Source organism: Clarias gariepinus, chromosome 8 (genome assembly GCF_024256425.1).
Source record: "Clarias gariepinus isolate MV-2021 ecotype Netherlands chromosome 8, CGAR_prim_01v2, whole genome shotgun sequence".
Taxonomy (NCBI): domain Eukaryota; kingdom Metazoa; phylum Chordata; class Actinopteri; order Siluriformes; family Clariidae; genus Clarias; species Clarias gariepinus.
The window spans coordinates 22,724,168-22,751,712 of NC_071107.1; the positions used below are offsets into that span (position 1 = coordinate 22,724,168).

The following is a 27,545-nucleotide window of genomic DNA, read 5'->3' on the forward strand; positions in this document are numbered from 1 at the left end:
TTGCCAAAAGTATTTGCGTGCATATGAACTTAAGTAACGTATATACAATATATATATATATATATATATATATATATATATATATATATATATCCAAGACTCAAATTCACTTAAAAGCAAGATTTCTCCATTTACTCTGATCCACAGAAGAAACATAGCACCATGTATCCTTGAAAAATAAGATACAGAGTACCTATTTGTAAACTTTAGTGTAAAATATCACTGGGGTCATACATTTTTTTCGAATATTTTTATTTTTCTTGTGTCAAGTCCTTTTCAACTTACATCTACAGTAGTAGCAAACAATCTACTTTACATACTATGGTGCTATATATGGTGCAAGAAAGTATCAGCGTCCAGCGCTGAGCAAAGGACATGATGGGCTCTGTCAGTATTATCACAGATTACTGGTTGAGAGGCAATTGAGAGATGGTCATAGGAACATGGTTGTTGATGGTGACATGTCTTCGTGTCTGGCATCGCAGCATCCCCATGATGGCTCTTCTAAACCTTAAGCAAATAAAACAAACAGAATGATAATGTGCATATGGGCATGACCTGATCACAATAATTTTATGGCATGACCTGATTACGATTAATTTATTAGCCACAATTCATGTTCCAGACCATTGGAGCAAATTACTTCCTGTTGGCGATAACATAGATGCAGGGGTTGTAGAAGGTGGAAGACTTTGCAAAGAGAGGGGCGATGATTGCCATCGGTGCAGGAATCTTTCTAGGATCGCCAAATGATGCCCAAAGACACACAATAGAGTAAGGAGACCAGGCCAACAAAAACATCACAATCATCACAATAGACATCTGCAAAACACAGGTAAATATCAAGCTTATACACCAACAACAAATACATTAGTTTCATTATAATGCAAAAAGAAAAGAAAGGGAAACAATGCTTGCCTTAGTTACATCTTTCTGGTCTGACCAATCAATGTTTATGCTGTCTAGGCAGTTGCCTGCCTTGTACCTTCTCATGGTGACTGAAACATTGTAATAGCAATACAGCATGACAGAGAGTGGTATGATAAAATTAACTAAAATCACAGCCATTGTGTATGAGATAAAAGACCTGCAGTGACAGAAGGTAAGAAAAAAATATTAACACCAACAGAACATTGTAGAGGTCGAAGAACACAACTGTAGTCTATAGTCAATAGTCTAGTCTCATGTTTCCTAGGATTGAATGAGGCAGATACATAGTGTTGTTAAGCAGATAAAGCATGAAGCTGACAATATAAAAAAACGCGTATATTACTGGCTAAGTGACCAGCTATAAGGGTTTTTACAAAACATTTTTTGGTAAAAGGAACCCACGCATCATTGTTCCTCCAGTTGATTGTGCAGGTAGCTCCAGTTGGATCAGGTGCATATCCAGCCCAACCCACAATTGGCATGGCAGACCAGAACACTGCATTTAGCCATGCAGCCATAATCAACAGTGTATATGAGTGTGTCGTCATCTTTTGGCCTACAAGCACATCAGCATGCAAACAGTACAGTTTAGTCTGGTTAGTATAAAAAAATTTAAAAAAAAAAACATTTGATGAATATTAAAGTTCATACCAATATCAGGTCTGCAGATGCTAATATATCTGTCAATGGCTACCACAGTGAGCAGTCCAATGCTGGCCATCCCAAAGAATATGTTTAGGGCAGCATAGACCTTCAAGAGATATATTAACAGATTACAGGCAGAAGTCCAAATACATTGCATTGCCAAAAAAGTCACTGTTTGGATTTAAATAACCAAATAATTAAGACCCCTTGATTATACAATTATTGCAATGAATAAAATGTTTCGGCTGGCAGTGATTATTTTAACTCTACCTGATGCAGTGAGTAGCTTTTCTTTTATAATAACCATGTCAGAAGATATACCCCATTGTTGAAATGATGTTACTGTGTTTCAAAAGGGTCAAATTATTTCCTGCATCAAACAACGAAAATAACTAAGGAGACTGCTAAAATGACTTGGCATGAATTGGCTTAAGAACTGTTCAACACTGATTAAAACCTGGAAGGTAGGTGCTGACCAGGTGCATTGCTTGCTGTTGTTCTCTTCTTACCCTGATGGCCCCCATCACCTGGTATAGGGCCAATCCATATTCATAAAACCAAATGATTTATTTTCCAATGCTCCAAAGTCCAATCTTTATTTATCCTAGCAATGTGAAACATTTTCCCCCACTAACAAGTGGTTTAAGAGTTTAAGTCATCTCCAATCGCGGTCATTCATTTTTTTTTTTATTTTTTTTTTTTTTAAAACCACATTTCTTCCATAAAGTTGACAGCAATTTCTTCCATAAAGTTGACTCAGCAATGTTTCAGTAAGTGACCAGGTTATCACATCAGCACATTTTTTTCCTTTTTCCTTTTCTGATGGCACGGCCATATTCCAGTATGACAATGTCAAGATCTACCAGTCTTAATTTGCGATTCTGGGTAATTGAGGAATCAGTTTCTCTTGGCCACTACAGAGTCCTGATCTTAACCCCATTAAAAGTATTTGAGATTTGCTGGATCTCAAACAAAAATGTATGTAAGTATAAATATTGTGACATTACATTTGGTTGTCCAAACAATGCCACAGTGAACGTGCAAACAAAGTAAAATGCGATCCAAAATATTAGACTGTGTGACTTTTTTCTGTCAGGCAGTGCAGATTTTCTTAACATACATTATATACTGTTGATAATGTATGATAAATAGGGGTGTAACAATCAGTGTTGGGGACGTTACTTTTTAAAGTAACTAATAACTGTAACTTTCTAATAAAAGTAACTAGTTATAGTACTTTTCCACTGCAGAAAATTAAAACCCCTTTGTGATTCCTCATGCATGTTGTTTCAATCAAGACCTTTATAATTATTCTACTATCATCACTCAGCGAAGTTTGCCCCATAATCTGTTAATTACTAATACCCCTATCTCACCTAAGCGGTTTCGTGCGGTGGCCGTAAGTACGGTTCACCATGATTCACCCGCAAGTTTTGGGGCTGTGATTATGTTTCCATTTTTCCGAGCATCAGTCCTTTCAGAAGCTCTCGGACCTTGCAGAATTTTGCAGAACGTATAAATAATCCAAGTTACTTTGTAACACGTTACACACAACACTGTTAACAATATTAATGTTGCCTCTAAATTAGGCCTGTAATAATTATTTTTTATTAATAATTTAATTAAATCATGCACAATAGAAAAATAACAAGCCTATTTTTGTGTAAAATTAAATAAGTCAAACATTACCATGAACAGTGGTTTAATATTGTTAACATGTTTTGCAGGTTCATCATATTTTTAAAAGAAAAATGTATACATGTGACCTTTCATATCATATCAGACAGGTTAGTTTATCAAGTTTTTAATTTTTGTTAAGTTGGTTGATAAATACTTTATGGTCCTGATGCTTTAACAGCATTTTAATGAACACTGTCCAAGCTGGTTATTCTATTTGTGCCAGACAAACATGAATTTTATTGCTATAGAACTGCATTGTTGGTGGGGATTTTTTTGAGGGGGGATAGCAAGAAAATCCTGGTATCAAAATGAGGCTTAGGTTTCTTCCTTTCTTATTATATCCCAGAATCCTATATTCTAAAATCACCGGAGGCCAAAATTGGACTGGCCATATATCAGCAACTGGACAAGATACAGTAATAACTATCAATTGAAGCAGGCATCATGTTTTTTCCTAAAATTTTAATTGAAATAAAAATCTCTGACTCAGGAAATATGACAGACTGAAACATAACAAGTTCTGTTGCAGTGCTTTAGTCGACACTATAAACTGAAAAGTTCAGAAGTAGGATAAAATGGTTTTCTTCTGTGACCCCTTTGAAGTCACCTCTATCAGTTACTTCACCAGTGCAGATGATTCTTTTTAACTGCACAGGTTCTCCACAAAATGGCATGAGAAAATGCCACCAGTGTGATTTCGGCTGTGCAGATTGAGCTCTCTAGTGTTCAAAGCGCGCAAATGTACTGGATGCATATTTAACAGTTGATTTCCAAAACACATTTCCATGATCTACATCATTAGATTTTGTTTGCATTATGATGCGTCATGTCATAATGCATCCTTACAGTACACCCCTAATGATAATGTAGCGGATTATAAACATTTTTAGGCAGCAGGATCTGCAAGCTAATTTAATATGAATAAGTTCTTCGATTTCAACATATCTGTGATCAATAAATAAAAAAACAAACCTGGCAACCAGTGTACCCGAATTTCCAACTGCCATGCAGATCCGAAGCAGCAGACATGGGGTAACCGATGCCTGCTACTCCAACATCAGTAAAAGCCAGATTGATGATGATGGCATTGGTGGCATTACGCAGTTCTTTAAACTTTACAAACATAATTAGCACCACAAGATTACTGGACAAACTGATCACACCTGCGCACAGAAAGAGAAAGAAAAAGGGAAAAAGATCAGACATAAAGTAACCTATTTTAATTATATATACCTGTTTTACATTCTGTATGCAGCAGTAAGCTATTAGTTATTTCTCTGAAATAAATAAGCATGACAAAAATTACACATGTGTAATCATCGGCCTATGTGATATTTTATAGCATTTATAACACATTGTCACAGCCATACAGACATTCAAATACACAAATACACTCTACATGCAGCAATGAGGTATCCAGCAACAATGTTGTGTTCCGTTTGTGTGAAAGCGCTTTTTCCACCAAAGCTGATGACTTCATTTGAGGAATTCAGGATTTCAGGTCCCATATCTCAAAAACTGAAACCACTGTTTAGATGTCCTTACTGTCCAGCCCAGTTCACTTGGATAAAAGAAATATCCTCTAACATGTTCAGCAAACAGCAAGGAGTGAAAGAGTGGGGTGAGAAAGGGTTTTGGGATGTAAACTGGGGGTTTAGGCCCTTTGAACGTTGCCATGGGGACCGTGTGAGGTAATTTCAACAGGAGGGTTAAAACCTTTCTGTGGTTTGCAAATACTGAGGAGCTCATTGTTTTTGGTCTAATCCGCACATGAAGGATTTTCATTCTTGCATGAGACTTGGATTCTAAAAAAAAAAAAAAAGTAAGAAGAAAAATAGCATATTCTCAGCTTAAACCAAGAAAATATAAAAATATCAGTGCAGCCAAGCAACATGACAAACCCTAAAAAAGAACAACTTACACCAGCAAAGTTTGTTACCAGCATACATGCAGTAAACCATATTATTTCCAAATGTACCAACAAAGTTCAGCACATCATAAGCACGGCCCCACCACAAGAATTTAGGCCAGAGGATTTTGAACATCTACCCTTATGTTATTGCAAACATTAGCATAAGTATTAAAATTAAATTAAAAGAAGAGCTTTAGAATCAGACTTCACCTTTATTCACATTAATTAACCCTGACAGTGTGTCAGTGTGAGATGTTCTCCCGAGGTGATCACAGAAAACTCTGTTTAAATATTTTACACTACTATACAATTTTTCTATTGTGTATCTGCCATCAACGTAAACAGAAACTTTTTTTCGTGGAAAACATATTATCTTGTGTGTGCACAGTCTACTTCTATGACTTCTATTTCTACTACTATCCTTCTATTTGGAACAATTTAACTTATACAGATGAATAATGTGTGCGCACAAGTTTTGGGCTCTGTTTTATTTTTATGATGGATGTCACCAGGCGGGGCTGTTTACAGCTCTTACTGCTGTGTAGACCAGCCATTCCCAAACCTCCTGTGGCCTACCCAAAGCTTTAATTGGATATCTGATCCACAAAAAAGACACTTAATAAATTTAATATATAATAAAATATTTCTCTATAGTTATACTTTTATTTGATGAACAGCATTTCTTTGTTAATGGGCCTATGACAATGCAGGTCAAAGTAATAATTAATCCATTTACACAATGTATAAAGCAACCTATGTAAAAAAAAAAGAAAAAAAGAAAGTGCACTTATTTGAAGCTGGAAATTGAAAAAATGAAAATTTCTCATTAATAGCTTTCTTTTGAGATAATTATGATTCTAAATGATAGCTTCTCTCTAATAATGGACAACAAGTTAGCATAATCTGGGGACGGCATTGTGGCTTAGTGGTTAGCACTTTCGCCTTGCACCTTCAGGGTCCGGGTTTGACTCTCATGTTGGGTCTGTGTGCATAGAGTTTGCATGTTCTCTCCTTGTTCATGGTGGGTTTCCTCTCACAGTCAAGACATGCAGATTAGGCTAACTGGCGTTCCCAAATTGCCCATCTTCCCTTTTCAGTAGCCAAAAAAATCCAAAGAAAACAACTTTAAAACAAAAAGAAAAGCCACTTTCAAAATAAGATGGAATGAATATTAAGAATTCTGACCAAAAACTCTCTGTGTTGGAACACTGCCAAAACAAATGAAGAACTGTTTTTTTCCACCAGACTGACAAAAAGAACAATTCACTTTGATTTCCACAATGTCTGACTCGACTTAGTGATTGTAAAGGATCTCTCGTGGCCCACACACAATACTTTTATGGCCCACCAGGGGGCGCACACGGAAACTCGGAAACAGAAACACTCATTCTCGCACATCTTCTGTACGGCTTTATCCTGTATTCAGGGTCGCAGGAACCTGGAGCCTATCCAGAAAAGGGTGCCAGTCTATCGCAGGGCACACATACACACACACACACACACACACACACACATATACACATTCACGTGCTACGGGTAAATTGGGAACGCCAATTAGCCTAACCTGTATATCTTTGGACTGAAACAGAAACATTCAGACTTCATATTTCTGAAATCACGCTGATTTGTCACTAGAGGGCGCACGGAAAGGATTTCTAAATAGTAGGAAATTACGTTTACGGAAGTGTGTGTCATGTGATATATCATGTGATATATACATAACGCGACGCAGGAAGGCGTCAAAAAAGGGCTAAATTAAGGTAACTACAGTTGTAATTACTTCACTTCTTTATGTATTATGTACATGAATGTATCTTAACGTGGTCGAGCAATATTGTACCTAATGTAAATATATACGAGCTGCACAGAGAGCTAACTTGCTGCTCTGACATGAATTACATGTCGAGGGTTCAGGATGCTTGTTTATCTGATCTTCTTATTTTTAAGGTAAATAAGTGTTTTGCTAGAGGACGAGGCGCGCGTGCACTCCCGAGTTTTGAGCATGGCAGATGTGAGTACTGTTTAAGTCCCGTATGTAGAGCAGAGCTGTGGTGTCTGTACTGAAGGAAGGTAAAGATGTATAATAACGGGTGTGGTGTGATGTGTGCAGGATTTGAAGAGGTACCTGTATAAACAGCTGCCAACGTAAGTTGTGTTTTTGTATGCTGGTGTTCGGGTGTGATTTTAATCTAGTTTATTAGTTACTTACTTAATTCATTAAGTCGTTAAAAGTCGTGTTTATACTGCTACTACTAACACTACTGCTGCTAATAATAATACTGCTAATGCTAATACTATTTATACTGTTGCTAATAATACTGCTTTTTTTTGCATCTTAATATTAATTTCTGTTAAAATCTGTCAAAAAAGTAACAGTTTAAAATAGTTTATGCTACTACCACTAATAATAATAATAACAACAGCAATACTACTTATATTAATCCTACCACTAATACTAATGTACTACTACTAATATTTAAACTAATGCTATTCCTACTAATATTACTACTTATCCTAATACTTGTACTACTACTCATACTATTACTACCAATACTACTAATAATAATTATTATTTTTTTAACTGTTTTCTCTTATCAGGGTTGAAGGCCTCCATGCAATTGTAGTAACAGACAGAGATGGAGTTCCTGTAATCAAAGGTAATCAAACCCCTCTCAGTTACACACTATGGCCAAACAGTATAGGTTGTGGGGTTTAGTGGTTAGCACTGTGGCCTTGCACCTCCAGGGTCCGGGTTTGATTACTGCCTCCGGTCTGTGTGCATGGCGGTTGCATGTTCTCTCCGTGCTTTGTGGGTTTCCTCCGACAGTAGACATGAAAATTAGACCAACTGGCGTATATGGCCAAACAGTATACTTTGTGGATATCCAACCCTCACATCCATATGTACTTGGTGAATATCACACTTTCAGATTGAATTCCTTTTTCCTGTATAATAATCGCCATACTTCAAGTGAAGGTTTCCATTAGATTTTGGAGATTTGACTGTGGAGATTTCTGCTCATTTAGCCTCAGGAGCATCAGTGAGGCCTGGGCTGTAGATAATAGTTGTAGTTTACTCCAAAGTTGCTCAGTGGGGTTGTGGTCAGGACACTCAAATTCTTCCACTCCATTTTGGCACATTATATCTTCACAGAGCACGCTTTGTGCACAGCGGCACTGTCATGTCAGCCCAGGTTTATGGCCAGAATCAATTTGGTGAAGGGCCACAAATGGTCACTTCAGATTTCCACATAATTTTGGCCATATATTGCACAGCTAGCCACTTTGGTCACAATATCTAAAAATGTTGCATGGTTAAGTCCCTTATTGCTCTTCAGGGGTCACTGATGTTGTTGTGCCCTATAGTTGCCAACGACAATGCTCCAGAGTATGCTCTGCGACCAGGCTTTCTCTCAACGTTTGCACTGGCAACAGATCAAGGCAGCAAGCTAGGTCTGTCCAAAAATAAGAGCATCATCTGCTACTACAACACATATCAGGTATCGTGCCTCATAGCCTCCACTTAGTCGAAGTTCTTTGTGTGACTGTGATAATTATTTGCACTCTTGTGTTTTTCTCCAGATTGTGCAATTTAACCGATTACCCTTAGTGATCAGCTTCATTGCAAGCAGCAGTGCAAATACAGGTAGGATGTGCCATGTACGTAAGTGACTTGAGAGTTTATGAGCTGGCAGATAAATATTTTATTTCAAAACACTTTACAGCTTTAGCTTAAACCCTGCATTGTGACGGAAAAGTCTTAAAAGGCATTGACTTTTTTCCCCCTAATTTCTTCACCCACTTCTTAACTCTCACAGATTTGTGCCACAGTTAAATAGCATATAAGTAAATACATTTCTCTAAATGTATTTTAATGCAGAAACCATATTTTCATCACATGGTTAGTGAATCAGTTTTTCATGTTATTTTTAGGTTTGATCATCAGTTTGGAGAAGGAGCTTGTTCCACTAATTGAGGAACTGAGACAGGTGGTTGAGGTTGCCTAGATGACAGACAGCTTTGAAACTACTCCAACATGTACCAGGACCGTATCAAGACACACATACACACAAATATACATATGCACCTTGGACATTACTTCAGTAGTACGTTGTTGGCTGTGAACTTCAGTTCCTCTTGATGCTGTAAGTTTCTTTTTTGAATGTAACCCTGTCTTGGTTGTATTTTTGATTTCATCTAATTAATAAATTTGTTTATAACTTTGGTGTACAAAATACCTTTAAATGTTTTGTTTTTTTCCCCTTAAAGCACATACACTTAAACACGTGCACAGCAATTTTCTTTCCCTCATTTTTTCATGTTTTACATGATTTAGCAAATCACATCAATGCTAATGTTAAGCACAATTTACTTTATTACACATGCTGAACACAATAAATGGCAAATAATGCAATAATATTAACATGATGAAGTATTCAATAAGTATATAAACAAAACTTCACTCAGTTTTTCTGGTAAAGTCCTTACTGCACAATTCACCTAAATATTGTTTCATGAAGGAAGCAATATTGTACTTCCCAGACTATTCTCTAGAATTTTTTATAATGAGACCATGTACAGTGTTTGACTTCCTTATTGTTAAAGCAACAACTAATTTTAGCAACAAATGTAGGGTCATCTTGAACTGCATTTGATGCAAGTCCAGTTAAATGGTCCCATGTTCCTACACGAAGCAATTATCTGAACTAATGACAAAATATCATGGCTGTCCAAAACATTGTAGATCCACCATTATGTGTTACAGCTTAGCAGCAGATTTCACAGGTTAATGATATCTTCTGTTTGTTTTTTTCAAATAAATACAAGTTTAAACTAACAGTTGGCTAAGAATTCCAGTTCTCGTTTTATGCTTTCAAAGTTCTTTCTGATGTTTAATGTTTAGCACTGCAGTATAAAATGCCCTCTGAATGTACTGTAACAGAAAAGGCAATTATTTTGTTTATGTAAGCTTTTATTTTCTAATATTTATATCTCAATGTGTTACCTATAACTCTTGGCTTTGTTCTCTCCTTGTACAATGGTTCTGATCAGTTTCCCCTTCCTTCTCAGCTTCAAATTGGCTTGACTTTCCCCTATAGACAGCTCTTTCACTTTCTTACAACTGTATCCATTGTAGCAACTAATACAGTTTCTACAGGTAAAACCCTGGGCACAAACCAAGAGTAGACATTCAGACCTATTAACTGTATAAACAGCCAATTTAACTGGGCACACATCCAACAAGAAACATCTTGTCAATTACATGTTCCAATTAATGACTAACACTGTGTGGATTTAAACAAAAAGACATGTTTCCTAAAGTACATCTGAATTAGTGAATAATAGAAAAAGAAAGCTTAGATTCTGATCTATTAGCCAAATTTTGATTTCTAACTCAAATGGATAGGAAAAACGTATTTGGCCTTGCTGTTTGAGTACTTCAAGAGGGAACTCTATATGCATGTGTTTAAAAAATTACATTTGTAGTTAAAATACACAGGTTGTCCAACTTTTTTTTTTTTCAAGCAAAGTTAACCATCATTTAATGAGGTAGACATCTCCAGTGTAGCTGCCTTCATATTTCCTACTTTATACAAAATTAAATTCCTGTTTTCAGCCAGGGTTTTAGTATTTTCTCCATGACTTAAAATACATTGCACCAAAAAAGCAGTTGCATCATGCCGCATGGGAAAGCATAATTGGTTAGAGCATTAATGACCTGGTTTTGTAAATGCCATTAGACCCATTCTCTTCCTTTAACTGATCCCTGAAAATCACCATCTTCATATGCAGTTTGAACAACAGATGGTCAGGAATTATTTAGCCATCCCAGGGCAGGTACATGTGAGACACAGACTAGCTTCACACCACACAGTAATGCCTTTACAACAGATTACAATGGCCACAGGAGCTACGAAACTCTGACTAAATTCATCCTATTATATCATCTCTAACTGCCCTCACAGCTTATACTCCTAGTAGTTCCTTTTCTTCTTTTCCACCTTCTGGACATCATCTTCCTTTTCTTATCTGTGACTGGAAAAAATGTGGGTGTAATGATTGTTAGGCCGTGAAGGAAACAATGGAAAGCTGCTATTTTTGATACAGTTACCCAAACCCAAAAATAGAAAATAATTTTCAATTCTACAAAAATCACAGTACTGTACATTTACATTTGCGCATTTGGCAGATCTTATCCAGAGCGACTTAAAAAAGTGCTTTGTAGTTTCCATTAAAGGATAGGTCCTTATACTGGGTTACTAGGTTACTAACTAGGTACTATCAGTCAAACATTGTTGTCTTTTTTTTTTTTTTGGGAGGGATTAGCCCAAGTACCGAAGTGTGTCCATAATAATAAATAGGTTTTTTTTGTTGGTCATTTATAACTCTGTTCTTACCAATTTCCAGCGCAGTATTTTTATCCATTCATCAGCCTCCACTCCAGATTTTGCACACAAATAAAACGTCCTTTCAGGGAACACCAGGCTATAATTGAATAGAGTGGAAATAATGAGAAAATGTATTAAAATAACAATAACCTTTAGTTATTAATGCAAAGATTAGGAACCGTATTTTTTTTTAGCAAATGTGGGTGGTAGCTAAATTCTGTGTTCTGCCTGTGTGGAGGTACTTTTAGTTGCACTTCCCCATTTCAAAGTTCAAGAGACAGGAAATAAACCTCTATCATGCATCAACAGCAGTGTGAGTATCAGTTTTCCTACCAGAAGCAGTTAACCCTCTCTTGGCTGTAATCAAACTGAACGGCAGAGCATTCGGTCAGATCTAGGGTCCGGATAGGTTCTGGAAACTGACAGAGACAACAAACAAAGCAAAGGGAAGACAGTATAGCATTATTCAATCGAAACTGCATACTGATTTAACTAAGTATAAGGTGTTTTTTAGACTTACCATTTTGTCTTTGAAGTATTTCAGCTCATTTCTGTTCAGTGTGAACCATCGTTGTTTCCAGTTCTAAAAGAAAACGTAACACTAATAAGTACTCAAAGCATCTAGAAAAATCATTCATCTTATTGCCATCAATAATTTTCCACAGATTTTATTTTTACTTACACTTACTGGCTACTTTATTATAAAAACTGTGTATTAAATGCAATTATTTGATAATCATATGGCATCAGTGGGTAGGGTCAGAATTCGGCACTAGCATCATGAATCAATGAAAAACCTCTCTTGTCTTTACCATTCAGGCAGGTAATTGTTTGAAAGGCACAAACTACTGTATCTATCACTAGGATGTGGTAGAAAGGAAGATTTTTAGTATGAACATGAAGCAACAATTATTTTATGCAATCGTGCTAATCTTGCCCACATTATCAGTGTATCAGTTTCCCAACATTTTTCAGAATTTATGGCATAAAAGATTTAGGCTGTTCAGGGGACAAAGGAAGTATCTTTCCCAGTATACTGTATATTAATAACAATATCATATTATATATTAATAATATAGTGGCCGGGAAGTGAAGATAACTATTGTCAGTGCTTGAAAGCAATTACAAGAAGCTGAAACATCACATGACTCTTACCTTTACGATGCCTCCTTGTTTCACCAAATATCCCTCTTTTGTGCCAAGCTGCAGGAAAGTGCATAATTAGTGACACATAGTTAAATTTAAAACTGACTTTTGAGTTGAATGTATTCTGTCAAGTTACTTTAAAATTTATCAAATGAGCAGCTTATTTGATTGTCACTTCAAGGTACAAAACTAATCAACCTGAATATTAACCAAATAAATTAATATGTGGTATCCAGTGATGTCCAAGATTTATTTTGAAACAAAATGTTGGTCTATTTTCACTTATTGATTAACAGTTTCCTACATTACCCACAATGCTGTCTGACTACCTATTCATAGCTACACCAGTGGGAATTATCCCTTACTTAACTTCTTAATTAGTGATGCAGCAGCATTTAGTCCTTTAATTTGTCCAGGTTTCTGACCTTCTTATCCGTACTTTTTAATCATTTGTGGTTCTAAAGCTAAAAACATCAAGCTAATAAGACCTGCTAATCATGTTTATCAACCTAGCCGAGCTGGATACCTGACATAACTATGCGACAATTAGTTCTATTCCGGCACTCCATTCTTGAACTTAAGTCCAACTTTGAGTTACTGATTACGCTAGGTCCCTGTCAACAAACAACAACTACCTCCTTACTGGAATAATAACAATACAGCAACAATCAACTAAACAGAAATTTTTAGCTATGTTACATCAATGCTTTTTTGTATGCATGTGTTATGACGTAAACAGGATAAATCAGCTGAATATTATGAACTCATTAATCAAAAAAAGTAAGATGCGGCTAACATACTGATGGAGCACTGGGGACCAGGTCACTTTCACTCCGTCCTGTCTGTATAGCTGTGTGCACACACACAGACTCATAAATGGATGGCTCCTCCACTTGGCGAGGGTATGGAAAACGGAGAACTATGAGACTACCTATAAAACAGTAACAAAAGAACGTATATGTAGGTGAATCATACAGAAATAACAGGATATGTTTGTTTGTTTAATTGATTTTATGTGTGTGTCTGTGTGTGTGTGTGTGTGCGCGCGCTTGTATGTCAAACCTGTCTCACTGCCCAGTAGAGGTTGATTGGCCAGGTGACTGGTAAAATCCTGAAGGCATGAAAACTCGTTAAAACCAAAAGAATACCTCCCGTTGTGCCGCTGCACGTGGAAGTGCTTCACTGAGTCCTTTGCCCTGGTTAAATAAAACCAAAACATTTAGTCCCCTAAGAGCCACATAATATTGCAGATACTTTCACAATCTCGCCCAACATGATGTGCAGTGCAATGCACAAAAGTAATGGCACAAAAGCAAGAGCTACACTAACCTAGAAAGTTATGGCCTCAGGTACATACCGGGACGTCACAAAATCAGATTTTATTTAGAAGTATTCCTAATAAATCGCATAATCCAAATAAATGATGAAGCTGTGACGGTAAATAATTAGCACAAAAGAAATTATTCAGCATCGTGGTATAGGACTATATAATACTGCTTGTGCTTGTATCACTTTATAATCACTAACATTGAGTGATAAGCTTAGAATGCTAGAGGGAACTGAAACATTAATTGAAAACAGAAAAAACATACTGTATGTTAAAAATAATTTTGAGGAATTCATTTGAACAAAAAAAAATGCTTTTTTGTTCAATATACTGTAATGGTTAAAATTATTAGGACAATTTCAAAATCTGTATATACTGATTAATATGGACATTTAGCATACCGGACCGAGCTAAAAAAGTTGATAGACTCTATTCTCTTACTGCTGTCTTTATATGCCAGAGGCATGGAATACAAGCTGATATCAAACAGTAATATATATATTCACACATGCACATCCTGTGTGAAAAAAAAAAAAATAAACATGAGAAACAAGGAAGAGATAGAGACGCAGCTAACCTGACCGAGAGGGCAAAGCGTTCAGGGCCCTTGTTGCTGTTTCTGAGTAGAAAACTCCCATCAATCCCATTTGACATAAGCAGAGCCTCAGCTGCATGTCGGGACAAGTCATAATGGTACCAACTAAAGGGATGAAAGAGAGAGAGAAAGAGACAGCTGCTTTGTGTCAACCATATGCATTTTTTTACTCAGGCTTATAGTCAATGTATTGATTTTGGTGGTGTTTTCACACACAGGCTACGTTCACATTACAAGCCACAGTGATCAATTCTGATATTTGATCAGGCCGGATTTGCATGTTATGATGGTTCACAATCAAGATATGATGGTTCAAAAATCAAGTGATTTTTATCTGAATCTAAGGTGTATGTGTCTGTCCTTGGAAATGGCATGTATACTCAAATCGATGCATCTTGTGCTCCTGTTATCTAGGTATAAACACATCATATTTGTGGAACCATTCATTCATTTCAAAACAATGAATGCAATTATATCAAAAATACGTCTGGAGTTTTGTTCTGGAGGACAGGACGCAGGTCAGCTGTCAATTTGTTAAGAACCAGAAGGAGGACGCCCAGATGCCTTGCTTTAGCTGTTTTTTTGCAGCTATTGCTAGCAGTACTATGAAATCAGTATGCATGTGCAGCACCAAAAAGTCACATGAATTCTGATTTGCCTGTTCTCATTCAAGTAGTATTACCTCATATCAGATATGTATCCCATCTACGACTCTACACGAAAGTGACTCAGATCTATAAAAACATCAGATTTGTGCATTCAGACAATGTAAAAAAAAAAATAGATCTGTGTCACATTACAGCAAAACCAAATTAGAATTAAGTCACTTCAGGCTGGTACTGTGAACGTAGCCACATATGTGTGCTTTATATGTAATACATCCATTCATTCATCTTCAGCAACTGCTTTATCATGGTCAGCGTAGCTGTTGATCTAGAGTCAATCCCAGGGTGAGTAGTAGGAGTACCCTTTTTTAAAGAAAGACTGAAGGAAACCAGATGACCCAGAGAAACCCCACACTGACATAAGGACAGGCAAACCCCAAGCTTAGCAGTGAACAAGGCCATAGGGTGGCAATCCTGACAGATTTTATACACAATAAATTAAGCAACCACCACAGCATACCCAACCAAACTGAAAGTACTTGCTTTAGAACACATACAGATCTGCCATAAAATTGAAACCAAATAACAAAGATTATTTCATCATAAAATATATTAGACAACCTGTGAACATTGAGTACTTGAAGTTAACCTGTTGGTCAAATGGACAAGCATAAGGATCTGAACAACATTGATAAGGTCCAACTTTTCATGCCAAGGAAAAATAAACAAAACAGGTAATGGGCTTACTGATGCACATGGGAAGTGAAGACTGTTCCAATTCCGCAGAAAAGCTACTTTAGAACAAATTGCTAAATTGGGTGCATGTGTCGGCTACCTGTCAAAGATATGGCACCAGGATGCACTGTGGGGAGAAGGTCAGACGATGGATGTAGTTTGATATTCTGAGCAAATAAGGGAAATCTTGAGTCCTGAAATTTATGCGGTTGTTACCTTGACACTTATCGCCACCTAAATCTTGTTGCAGACCAAGTAAACTTCAAGTACATGCCAGTGAAAAAATTGTTCAGTAATAGGTTAAGGAACAGGACAAAGAGTTCAAAAATGTTGACCCGACCTCAAAATTTTCCAGATCTTAATCGGGATCAACTGTGAGATGTCTGACCGATGGAGGCTCCACCTCGCAACTTGGTCAAGTGAACAGTCCTGCTGATGTCTTGGCGCCAGAAGTGCTGCTGTAGACGTATTGACAGTTCGGAGATAATTTTCGAGCTTAAGACAGATCTTCATAATGTTAAGCCTGGTCAGTTTATAAATCATGAGATTACCTTATTAGCAGGAGCATTTTTACTGAAGCTGTGAAGACATGTGGAAGCAGGGAAATACCCATGCTACAAGAACTAAAGCTAAAAGAACATGGATGAAATGTAGGACAATAGATGCAGATAGTTTTTGGCATGATGTACCTCACTTCCCATATTAGAGCAAAGGAAGGAAACAGAAATTCATTAGGCTTAGTTTATTCCTAAAATAATCAATTTGTTAGAACTTAAACACAATGGCTTGAGGACACTTTCTGTTCAGGCGCCAGGACATGTTTACTGCTCTGTGTTCAATAAAGCATATCAAAAATCAGAGACTCGTTTCCTCATACTCCACCTCATACTGGAATGCATTTTCCGTTTGACCCCTTAATACACAAATTGGAAACCCCCAAACCTGACATAAAAATAACTGAAATAAGCTGTAACCCAATTTTCTACACGAAAGGTCAAATGAGTCCAACACTTTTAGGTTTTGTTCCTCACAGTGTTACTCTGCTGTTTGCTTCGGTTGCTTTGGTGTTGTTTAACGATACAGTGTAATTAATACCAACAACAACAACAATAAAAACATAGGCTAAGTGCAAAGCGAAATGAAAACTTAATATATATATATATATATATATTAAAATAGGGTGAAGTGTCCAACGTTCGAAATTCAAGCACAAAAAGTCGGACGCGTAATTTATAGCAGCGTCTAAATGCTGAAGTGTTTGTTTAAAATGCTGAAGGGTTTTGCTTATAGAAAAATATGAAACTTACCTAACCGACTCCAACTCGTCCATGTCCTCTGGACCACTGAGTGTAGAGCTACAGACGCTCATTGTGAGTTTGGGACAGTTTTAGCGAGAGATAAACCCCAGCAGAGCGAACACGGTTCAGCGGAGTCTCAGTGCGGCGAAGCCGAAACTGAACCTGTCACACTGACACGCCCACACAGCGACGGTCACGCCCACAAACACGTCTCTGAACCGTCTTACCTTCATGCTGGAAGCGTGTTCTCTAGCCCGTTATATGTAGCCCACTACAACAATCTGTACACACATAGACACATTTCTACACAACTTACACATAAAAAAAAAAAACATTTAAACACTAAAACAAAAAATATGACAAAATTAAAAATATAAATTGAAATATAATTTGACAGAAACAAAAGTAAAATGTATGGACATGTCAGATAATGAGGACAAGGAGATGGTACTTCTTACTGTAAACTTTGCAGTATTCATTGTTATTAATATTTTTTATTTCCCTTTTTTATGTGTTTATGGTTTTGACCGAGCTATCCAACAAGTAGCATATTAAAAAGAAAGAAATATCACGTATTAATTTTAAATATTTATTTTAACATAATTTCAGAAATCTTCTCCTGTACTATATACAGTGAGAATAGAAAAGAACACCCTCCCCTTTAAAATAATCACATTTTCTTACTTTGCAGCCTGAAACAAATGTTTTATCCAGATGTAATTACTCAGTGTAACTTTTAAGATCCAGATACTGATTTGGAAAAGGATCAATCCCCCTCCTAAAATCACTTGTAAAGCTAATCACTTTCTCAAAGGCACACAAAGCCGTTTGACTTTTAACTGTGATCAGCCGTGGTCAGTTTGATTAACCCAGCATGAAAAGCTGGAGCATTTCAGTCCCTTGTGGTGCAACTGAAACAATCAACCAATTATGGGTGACAAGACACTGTTTAAAAAAATCTCTAGGATAAAGTTGTGCACAAGTCAGGAGATGAATACAAAAATATCCAAAGGCTCTATCACTGCCTAGAAACACAGTAAAGTCTATTATTAAGAAGTGGAAGGTACAGTATTTGACCCTCCCTGGATCAGGGCATCGATTCAAACGGAATAAAAGAACATGTGACAACAATATCACAAAATCTCCAGAAATGTGACTTATATGGGAAAATTGCAAAAAATAAAAACTGCCACTTCTCAAGAAAGGTCATGTGCAGTCAGGAGTGAGCACAATGTCTGGCGGGAGTCCAGTTTAACTCATCATCCAAATAACAGCATTCTTACAATAAAGCATGGAGGTGATGATATCCTGTTATGAGGGTGTTTCTCTGCAGCAGGGACTAAAGCACTTGTCAGGATTAAAGAAAAATCAGTAGGGCAAAGTACTGTCAAATTCTTGAAGAAAATCCGCTATCCACTGCCAGAAAGTTGTAATTGGGAAGAAGGTTGACCTTCCAACATGACTATGGCCCAAAGCAACTCAACTCAACATAACCTTTAGTCAAGTTGAGCAGTTCTGCAAAGAAGAGGAGGCAAGTATTGTAAAGTCTAGCTGTGCAAGGCTTTATGTGCCATTGAGAAGGTGATTACCTTCACCTGATTGAGTTTTTAGGAGAGAGTGAGAGTTTTTAGGAGAGAATCTGCAGGCTGAAACACCAGGTTGATAGGAGAGATCTTTTGTGTTATACTACTATTGTGTTATACTTGTGTAGCTACTCAAAATTAATCCACAGGCAATATAGAGCATTGTTAATGCAATTTGTCCTGGAGCACAGAATATACAATGTCTTTGTACACTATAGAATTACAATTTGCTTTAACTTGAAATATGGAGCCCAAACCTGTTCCAGCATAATGACCTCGTCCACAAAGAGAAGACATGGGTTGCCAAATTTGGATTGAAAGAACTTAAGTGCACACTGGACGCTGACTGTGTGCAGACCTTCTTACCCAATAACCTCAAATGACCCCCGTAGTAGAAAGCCTTTCCAAAAAAGTGGAAGCTATTAGAACTGCAAACAGTGAATGAATCTGGACTGGGATGTTTAAAAAGTACACAAGGGTGTGATGGTAACACAGAAACCCTCGGCCATATAGTGTATATTAGGAAGCTTTATGACTGATTGCAAAATGTAAAATGTTCAATAAAATGAATTAGTCTACAAGTGACAGGCCTCTGATACAATGTACAGTACAAAGAATTGCAACAGTGGTTTCATAATTGTCGTTTTTTTAATAAATAATTTTACAGCAATTTTCCTGCATAAAAAATCTTTAAAATATACAATATCTCAAAAATAAAGTACACAAATAACACCACAAAAAAACAAAAAAAAAAAATCACATTTTTTGTTTATAATAATCACAGATCAACACATCATTTGCTTTAAAGAAAAATTTTAAGACATTCATCTAATTCTTTTACAATCCTTTTAAAACTCAGTATCACTGACCTGCATAATGCATAAGCATTGACTCTAGAAAAAAAATGTAACATTCAGCATGTTTTGCACTTACTGCAGGATTTGAACAACATAATGTTAACCTTTATTAATTATTACAATACTGAAACTATGGAAGTCTGCAATATGCAAATAAGCCCTTTTATAAGTTACTAAATGCTTTATTATATGTTACAAATATCTTTGTGCCCAATTTTAAATGATTTTCATTGTGTGTATGTGTATGTGATGAATGTTAACAGTTTTGATATATTTACAGTACAAAGCTAAAGCCTGGACTCACCTTTTAATAAATTTTTTTAATTATTTATTTTTTACACTCTAGAACAATACTGAAGACTTTAAAACTATAAAATAACATGCAATAATGTAATTAAGTAACAACAACCACAACAACAAAGTTGTTATTTCAAGACATAAAGGTCAGCTGTTCTGGCATCGTTATTGCAAAAAAAGTATCATCGAGTGCATTTGCAAAACCCATTAAGCACCATGATGAAACTGGCTCTTATAAAGACCATCCCACAAAAGCAAGACCTACATGTACCTCTGCTGCAGAGGAGAAGTTCATTTGGAGTTACCACCCTCAAAAACGACCAATTAACAAACTGCACCCTAGATTAGAGCCGTTAAGAAGGCTTTACAAAGCATACAGTAAGTAGCAGATACAGCAACTGTTCAAAGGAGATTATTGCATATTTTGGATACCTTCAGCATTGTTTTACAATGTAGAAAACAATTAAAATCAGAAAAGACCAGAGTTAGAAGTTCTGTCCAAAATTTTGACTGGTACTGTAGGTTGTAAGTTGTATCTCATACAGTTTTTTCACAGTGGTGTTTTGTTCATATTGTGCAGTCGCAAATAAATTTGCATCCGTTTCTTTTAAAAATTACTCAGACTGTATTCATATCACCAAACTTAATATTCTAAAATACTCTTACTCTTTTGCAGTGTACTTTCAAAGTTTACCATCAAACATGTGTGTTGGGAGTAGACAGACCTCTGCAGGACAGCAAACTTGTCTAACTCCTATTTAAATTACGCTCGTGTTAAAGATAAACATCAACACAACACCTCCTACAAACTTATCGGCTGATCACCACACTCCTCAGAGACTCATTCAGGTCTTATGGGACAGCAGGGTAAACAATAATGTGAAAAGACCCATCCCACACTTGAAACCAACTATTTGAAGTACAACTTTTACCCCAGAGCCATATGAAAAATGAACGCTACCAAACACTGACACTGACTACACTATACACTTACAGTTATTTTTACAGATAAGCTGCACCTAAGCACATTATGTATTTTTTCTAAAATGCAATACATATTGCGACTGCAGTTACTCACATGTGCAAATTTGCAATTTAGCAATGTCTGATTATACTATAAGCACACTAATTAGATTTTCATTACTTTTTATTTTAAAGTTACAAATTTTAAATAATATATCTCTTCTGTTTTTTTTTTTTATTTAACAGTTTTTTCCCCTCTTTTGTAACAATTTCTTTATAATGTGCAGCATTTTTTCCCCAGCAGTGAGTACTTAAAACTTTGGCTTGTACTGTTTTACTATTACTATTATGAGACTGTAACCTTTCAGGGCTTTTACCAAATGCTGCACAATCCAGACAAAATGCAGAACAGGCCGTTACTTTGGCATATTTTATCCTGATTTTTTTTTTTTCTTGATATTAGGTTGGAATTGCTTACTTCACATCATTTTGCAGACTTTTAACCTTAGTTTCTGTGTAATTAAGTCTAGATTAGGGCTAGACATTAAAATGTACTGTATCAAGGGCTGGTATGGTAACACTTCTCTACAGCTAAGCAGAAGCAAACCCGCTGCAACTACTTTTCTCCTCTTGCAAGAATTACCTTCTAAAACCCACTCAATGTCACAGTTATTCCAGTAACTTATAGTAGTAAAGTGCCTAAAAAGTGTTTTGTTAGCATTTTAGTACTTAGTGGCAATTATAAATAGCACAATGATTAAAAACCAAATTTTCTTCAATATCTTTCAACAAAACAAAGTCCAACCTTGAAGGCACATGTCTATTTCAATTATTCTTGCTTTCTTTTATCCTGTGGGAATAATAGATCTTCCAAGGAAGGCATGTGTCGCCTAACAACTGATTGTGCAACATTTCTTTAATACTATAAACGAAAAACTTATGTCACAAAAGATTTCTCAAAGAAATAAGTATTACTTACCAAAATCACAGCTAGGGCAGAGTCACAACAGTTATTTTCTTTGATGATGGTATTCATGACTATCTCAATGTTCCTGTTATATTGAACATGGATCCAAATCCTGAGACGATTATTTAGTCACCATTTTCTCTGATGCAAAAATTTTAATATTTAAACAAGGGGTGCATTGTGACCTATCATATAGACTTCTCCACATCTATGATTTCTGAAAAAGGGTTTGTGAAAGTTTGGTCAAATTTTGATAAATGGTTTAGGCAGACTTGTGAATAGCAGATTTGACTCTCCTCCCATTTTTAAATAATTTTTTTATGAAAATAATAATAAAAAAAGTATTTCTTGAAAAATCAAATAGTGTGACAGAGGCGGATGATGATGCAAGATGATGAATAGTGTTCCAATGTGTCATCTATGCTTCACAAAAAAAAAAAAAAAAAAAAAAAGTATGTGGGGTCTAAGTGTTTTCTTAAGACACTCTACAATCAAGATTGTGCACATGGATATGTAAAATAGGTACAGCTAATGTATGTAGTTTTGATAAGAGAAGATGGGAATGTGGACTGATGTCAGTGACAGTAAACACTTGAATTAGAGTAAACCCAGTGTGAAGATTTGACTGGTTTTGTTTTTCTCAAAAGTTCAATGAGTTTATCAGTTGTGAGGAAGCTTTTGCTCATTAATCAGGAAAGTACAGGGCCAGTCTCTGAATTGCAGTTTGCAAAGTCGAGCATGTCTGCGTTTACACTAAGAGTCTGGGGGATGGGCCTAGAGTTCAATTTTGCTTTGGCAAACCTGTCTTCTTTCCAGTGATGGATACGGCTTCTAACCCATCCTGTGGAGGATTTGTCCAGTTTCTGTGCTTTCACCAGGTCAGACGGACAGAGGGAGTTAGCAAACACACGACACAACATCCTGCAGGAGAAAAACACAGGAGAAAAAATGTTAGAACTCATCGCAAAACTGTACAAGCACACTTCAGCATTTAGGTTGTCCTCAGGTTGTTTGGAAGTGTATTTATGAATGCGTAGGTGTACATGTATACCTGGGCAGAAGTGCTAAGACAGTAGTGAGTCCACACACACAGTAATACAAAGCCTCAGACATCAGTCTAGTCTCAATGCCAAATGGGTTAGTGGGATGGTTACACTTCACACATGTGACACTGAACACCAGGACAAACGAATAGTATAAGATGCCACTGCCTAGTAACACTGCTGCATGGAGCCATGTCTGCAGATTGCACAACAAACAAGTGTTAAACAACAGTCAATACTGATAAAATAGGCAAAGCATAAATAAGTAAATGTAGACTAAATCTTGAGAAGTTTTCAGATAAAAAGATTTTTTGGAAAACAACCCTTTGGTTTAAATAGCCCACTTTGGTTACTCAGTGTTTTATGATTAATTAGTGTTAGCAGTTTTTAGACACAGATTATCAGGGACTTATTGTTTTTTACTACATTGCCATAAAATGCATCACCACAGCAGCATATCCTCTATTAGCCAGCAATGGTATGATTTATGCTTAGATATTTGGTTTACCGACACACACTATGTACAGTATGCACACAAATTATTTTAAACAACAGCAGAAAAGACATGTTGGTGGAATTTTTATCTACAGTACTACTTCCACCAGAAATTGATAATTATTCTTATGAATATACAAAAATACAGCTTTGTGAATCTTTTCATGAACCCTTATGTAAACTTCCCTGATGTGTTTTTGCTACTCCTTTTATTACCCTGACTATTTTTGCATGCATGGTTGATTATGCTCTTATTGCTCTACATAGTCACTGTCCAAAGTGCATCTGTGTAAAGACAGTGATGGTCCTTCCTACCTAAATAAATATAATCCTTCTCTCTATTACAGTAAATAATTGAATAACCCAAAGGAAATACAAAGCACTACAGTTACCCTACTAGGTTTTTTGAGTGGCTTACCAGTGTGTGGCTCTCTATGACCTGGTGCAGAAGGATGATGAAAAGAGCTGAACCATTGATGGGAGAACCAAAAGAGAACAGATCAATGTCTGAACCTGCATATGTCTGCATATAAAGACACAAAACATAAAACAACATTATCAACATAAAACAACATTATCAACATGTGTCATAGCAAATACTCGATAACAATTTAATAGGAAACCATGGTCAAAACTAATAGCACTGTCTCACCAGATGAACCAGTGTAACACAACAACATTTCTGCCTGGAATAATTTCTCTACAACACAAACAGGTGTACTGACTTTTTCCAAAGGTTCCTTTATTGATGTAAATAAAAACGTGCTATTTATGAAGTGGTAACTTGTCCTCTGAATCTGCGATGCAGTCACGAATATTAAGCCTTCGGCGTATCTCGTACACTTGAACACACAGTATTTCACTAAATCTGGTGGTTTACTTGTGACAGAAAAACACAAAAAAACACGAAAAAACATGCACAGCCCACTAAAGTTGTTTTGTGATTAACCTGTACATATCTATCCTTTTGTTTACACCAAACTTAAGGGGTGTTGTTATGGAGTTGGTGTAAATGTAATGGTTTGTTGACCCCAACATGCAAATCCCCACCAAGGATCTTTTTTGCATCTTTAAACACTCTCCTCACTGTTATTAGAGTCAGCATATGCTCCTTTTTCCAGGTACATTGCAGCTTGACTAAACTTAAATTTTCTGAAGCTGTGATGCGACAGAAAAGCATTTACCTAATTGTTCACCCTATTTTCAAAAGATAGTACATATAACCCCTGACCTAACCCTAGCCCCTAACCCAATGGCCAGAAGTTCGTTTACACCTGACCATTACACTCATACTGTATATATTTGTATGAGTAGCGGAGGAAACCCACCAAGCATGGAAAGAATATGCAAACTCCATGCACACATAGACGGGAATCGAACCTGGCCGGGAATCAAACACGGACCTTGGAGGTGCAACGCGACAGTGCTAATCACTACACCACTGTGCTGCCCACAGTGACAATTATGCAGCTGAAATAGATAATGCATAGCAGTGTGTCATGAATATAAACAAACAATGTAGTGGACCTCAAGATGGACTTACAAAGTATGGAATAAAGAAGCAGACCAGGCTCTGGTAAAAACCATCCAGCATGTTCAGCCAGAAGGTGGAGGGAAGGTAGGCCTGCGAAAGACAAAATGGAGTTTTATCAATCCTAAGAGGAAACTACAGTTCTGCAGCAACACTGAACAGCACAGTTCAATGACAAAAAGACAGTAAGCAGTAGAAAATAATAGAGCAAAGTCCAAAAAGGGAAAAAAAAACCTGTGCAAAAGTAGACAATAACATACCAAATACACAAATGTACCCTAAAGTTTAGGGTTATGTGGTTGTGTTATATTGGTAAGACATTTTGTGCAATATGGTGCATACTTTATGTAAGGAGTTGCAGAAGCCAAAATAAGAAATATATTATATATAAATGCGTTAACACTAATTCTAAAATCTAGAAAATTTAACGGAGTACTAAGGCAAATTAATTACGAATAATTAACAAATTAATTTGGATAAAAACAAAGTTGTGTGCTCAAGCATCCTTGAAATGAAACTATTCCTAAAAGAATACTTGAACTCTATGACACTGAAAAAAGTTGGGAAAGTGAGGCAGTTGGCAGAAGCTACCTTTATTGCACTTACTAAAGACCATTAGACACCAGTAAGTAACCATAACCACCTCGATGTAATGTCACTTTTAATCAATGACAAATGGCAACTTAATTCACTCTGGCGTGTTAAAAACAGAACAAGGACATTTTGCCAAACCATGTGCTAGCCAATTTAAAAGTTGAAAAGTAGATGACAGACATGGTCACCAATATAGGAGCAGATAGGGCTTACAATCTGAGTGCTACTGCAAGGAGTATACCATTCAAGAGATTTAAATTTAACATTTGTTAAATATTAATGTTTGAGATATTATGAAACAGCATAATCTGTTCCCGCTAACCAGTTTGTCAAATGCATTTCTTTATTCCAACACTGCACATTTATAATACATGTACAGTTTAAACTTGTATAATAATAGTTATAATAAGTTAATCTTATTATTTAAAAAATGTGATGAACCACAGTCTATGAATTAAATTCTTTAATCGATTGCTAGCACTGAAATATATACTGTACAGTAACAGTTCATTCCTCATCAGAGACTAGATAATTCTCTGGTAAATTATAAATCATTGCAGAACCCAAAAATTAAAGGTTAATTTATAATGAAAATATAAATTATTTTTATATTTATTTACATATATCTATAACATATATGTTTATATACGTAAATAAATGTATGATTTCAGAACTTCAAGGTATGATACACTAATTAATAATTGTTTTACATTTGCTGTTTTTATACGGTCAGTACAACATTCCTACATTAAAAATGCTGAACTGAACAAAAGCATTAAAGTGTAGGAGCAGAGCAGACAGGATGACTGTCAGGATACATCCTCACCTGAGAATTCTGTCCAGCTTTGTAAAGCTGTGGCTTATACAGGAGTGTCTCAGCAGACACATCTTTATCCAGCACACCATACAACAGAGGTGGGGCTGATGTAAACAGCAGGTTAAAAAAGATAAGTACCCAGGAGTTACTCATGGTGCTTCCTGAGAAACCACAGAAGATCTGGAACCAGAACAGCAGATTCACGTACATCTAGAGAGAGGTCAGAATTTAGTTAATCTAAGTTTAATTTTTTTTCAACATAGAGTTTTCACCTACTAATCTGCTAGAATAAATCTGTGTGTGCAAGTGTGCATAGCTGTGTTATTTGATACTTACAACATTCTTATAAAAGAAGTACAGGATCATGTTAGCTAGTCGGGTGTAGCACCAGTGCCCATGAACCAGCAGGAGTTTTCTCAGGTATTTAAATCTGGAGATGGCAAAATCACTGGACATCACAGCCTTGAGATGAGAGAACATGAAAAAAGTAGACACATAACAGTCTTTAACTTGAGCTACACAACATAATTAGTACTTAAAATATACTCATTAATTATTTTTTTGTTATATGTGAAGATGTATAAGAAATACAGTGCCTTAAGGCACAATTAAACCTTGTGCAAACTATAAACTCTAATTATGTTATTAAGAGTGTGTATCATGTTGTTCCTCAGACTTATAAAACAAGGCTTTTAGTTTTGGAATGAATCAATTTACAGTACTGTGCAAAAGTCTCGAGCCACCCATCGTTTCTTCACATTATGCTTCCAAACAGCCAGACCTTCTTGCATTTTTAATGGAGTCTTGAAGAACAGAGGGGAAATAAGGTTGCTGCTTAGGTTGTTAAAAAAAAAAAATACAGTATCTAGTCACTTTGCAGCCTGTCACAGTAAAATATTTGTTGACGCATTAATTTAATCTACATAAACAAATGAATTTAAAATGAAGAAATGAGGGGTAGCTTAAGACCTTTGCACAATAATGAACATTGGCTTCTAAAGATAACCTAGTATAGATTAGTAACCTTATCCTGTTGTCCTATTGAAGAGCTTTACAATACCAAAAGTATCCCTAAACACACCTTTTTTTGTAAGCTGTCCAAGGAAAAGTTGACGTGCTCATGAATAAAAGACCTG

The 27,545-nt window shown here is 36.2% G+C and overlaps 4 protein-coding genes across 9 annotated transcripts in view; 1 reads left to right on the top strand and 3 right to left on the bottom strand.

Annotated features, from left to right (window-relative positions):
• Nucleotides 1-197: 197 nt before the first annotated feature.
• Nucleotides 198-4,853, bottom strand: rrh (retinal pigment epithelium-derived rhodopsin homolog). The gene is made up of 7 exons (XM_053502062.1): nt 4,655-4,853; nt 4,228-4,418; nt 1,582-1,681; nt 1,333-1,486; nt 919-1,087; nt 644-822; nt 198-510 (listed from the first exon to the last, which is right to left on the bottom strand). The coding sequence occupies exons 1-7, from the start codon at nt 4,761-4,763 to the stop codon at nt 405-407; spliced, it is 1,008 nt and encodes a 335-aa protein (XP_053358037.1). The 5' UTR covers nt 4,764-4,853; the 3' UTR covers nt 198-404.
• A 2,005-nt stretch (nt 4,854-6,858) lies between these two features.
• lamtor3 (late endosomal/lysosomal adaptor, MAPK and MTOR activator 3) lies at nt 6,859-9,590 on the top strand. Its single transcript, XM_053502066.1, has 7 exons — nt 6,859-6,927; nt 7,114-7,178; nt 7,278-7,312; nt 7,766-7,824; nt 8,534-8,667; nt 8,750-8,813; nt 9,101-9,590. The coding sequence occupies exons 2-7, from the start codon at nt 7,170-7,172 to the stop codon at nt 9,172-9,174; spliced, it is 375 nt and encodes a 124-aa protein (XP_053358041.1). The 5' UTR covers nt 6,859-6,927; nt 7,114-7,169; the 3' UTR covers nt 9,175-9,590.
• Nucleotides 9,591-9,783: 193 nt separating this feature from the next.
• dapp1 (dual adaptor of phosphotyrosine and 3-phosphoinositides) lies at nt 9,784-17,401 on the bottom strand. Of its 3 annotated transcripts, none has more exons than XM_053502065.1 (9): nt 17,272-17,401; nt 14,607-14,729; nt 13,765-13,898; nt 13,503-13,633; nt 12,712-12,759; nt 12,077-12,139; nt 11,890-11,975; nt 11,566-11,653; nt 9,784-11,203 (listed from the first exon to the last, which is right to left on the bottom strand). In XM_053502065.1, exons 1-9 carry the CDS (start codon nt 17,331-17,333, stop codon nt 11,180-11,182), a joined length of 759 nt encoding a protein of 252 aa, XP_053358040.1. In that variant the 5' UTR covers nt 17,334-17,401; the 3' UTR covers nt 9,784-11,179. The 3 variants fall into 3 exon arrangements, with proteins under 3 accessions (XP_053358040.1, XP_053358039.1, XP_053358038.1); XM_053502064.1 differs by having other exon boundaries at nt 14,607-14,762; nt 17,272-17,395; XM_053502063.1 differs by lacking the exon at nt 17,272-17,401 and adding an exon at nt 16,305-17,043.
• Nucleotides 17,402-20,780: 3,379 nt separating this feature from the next.
• Nucleotides 20,781-27,545, bottom strand: part of atp10d (ATPase phospholipid transporting 10D) — a 30,210-nt gene continuing 23,445 nt past the window's right edge. For all 4 annotated transcript variants that reach the window (XM_053502152.1, XM_053502151.1, XM_053502154.1 and 1 more), the window contains 6 exons: nt 26,746-26,871; nt 26,419-26,619; nt 25,011-25,091; nt 23,886-23,990; nt 22,981-23,168; nt 20,781-22,850 (listed from right to left, as the gene is read on the bottom strand). In XM_053502152.1, the coding sequence (XP_053358127.1) occupies nt 22,619-22,850; nt 22,981-23,168; nt 23,886-23,990; nt 25,011-25,091; nt 26,419-26,619; nt 26,746-26,871 (933 nt within the window). In that variant the 3' untranslated portion in view covers nt 20,781-22,618. The remainder of the gene's footprint in view (nt 22,851-22,980; nt 23,169-23,885; nt 23,991-25,010; nt 25,092-26,418; nt 26,620-26,745; nt 26,872-27,545) is intronic.

Bases quoted from the DNA above. Each gene is read 5' to 3' on its own strand.
- rrh (XM_053502062.1), bottom strand. From the start codon at position 4,763: ATGGGACCTGAAATCCTGAATTCCTCAAATGAAGTCATCAGCTTTGGT. The intron at 1,487-1,581 runs GTATGAACTTTA...ATGTGCTTGTAG, and splicing joins CATCTGCAGACCTGATATTG to GCCAAAAGATGACGACACAC. The intron at 1,088-1,332 runs GTGGGTTCCTTT...CTGTCACTGCAG, and splicing joins AACTGGAGGAACAATGATGC to GTCTTTTATCTCATACACAA.
- lamtor3 (XM_053502066.1), top strand. The intron at 7,313-7,765 runs GTAAGTTGTGTT...TTCTCTTATCAG, and splicing joins CTGTATAAACAGCTGCCAAC to GGTTGAAGGCCTCCATGCAA. The intron at 7,825-8,533 runs GTAATCAAACCC...TGTGCCCTATAG, and splicing joins TGGAGTTCCTGTAATCAAAG to TTGCCAACGACAATGCTCCA.
- dapp1 (XM_053502063.1), bottom strand. From the start codon at position 16,507: ATGATTTATAAACTGACCAGGCTTAACATTATGAAGATCTGTCTTAAG. The intron at 12,760-13,502 runs GTATGTTAGCCG...ACTTTCCTGCAG, and splicing joins TGGTCCCCAGTGCTCCATCA to CTTGGCACAAAAGAGGGATA. The intron at 12,140-12,711 runs GTAAGAGTCATG...GTTTTCTTTTAG, and splicing joins AACAAGGAGGCATCGTAAAG to AACTGGAAACAACGATGGTT.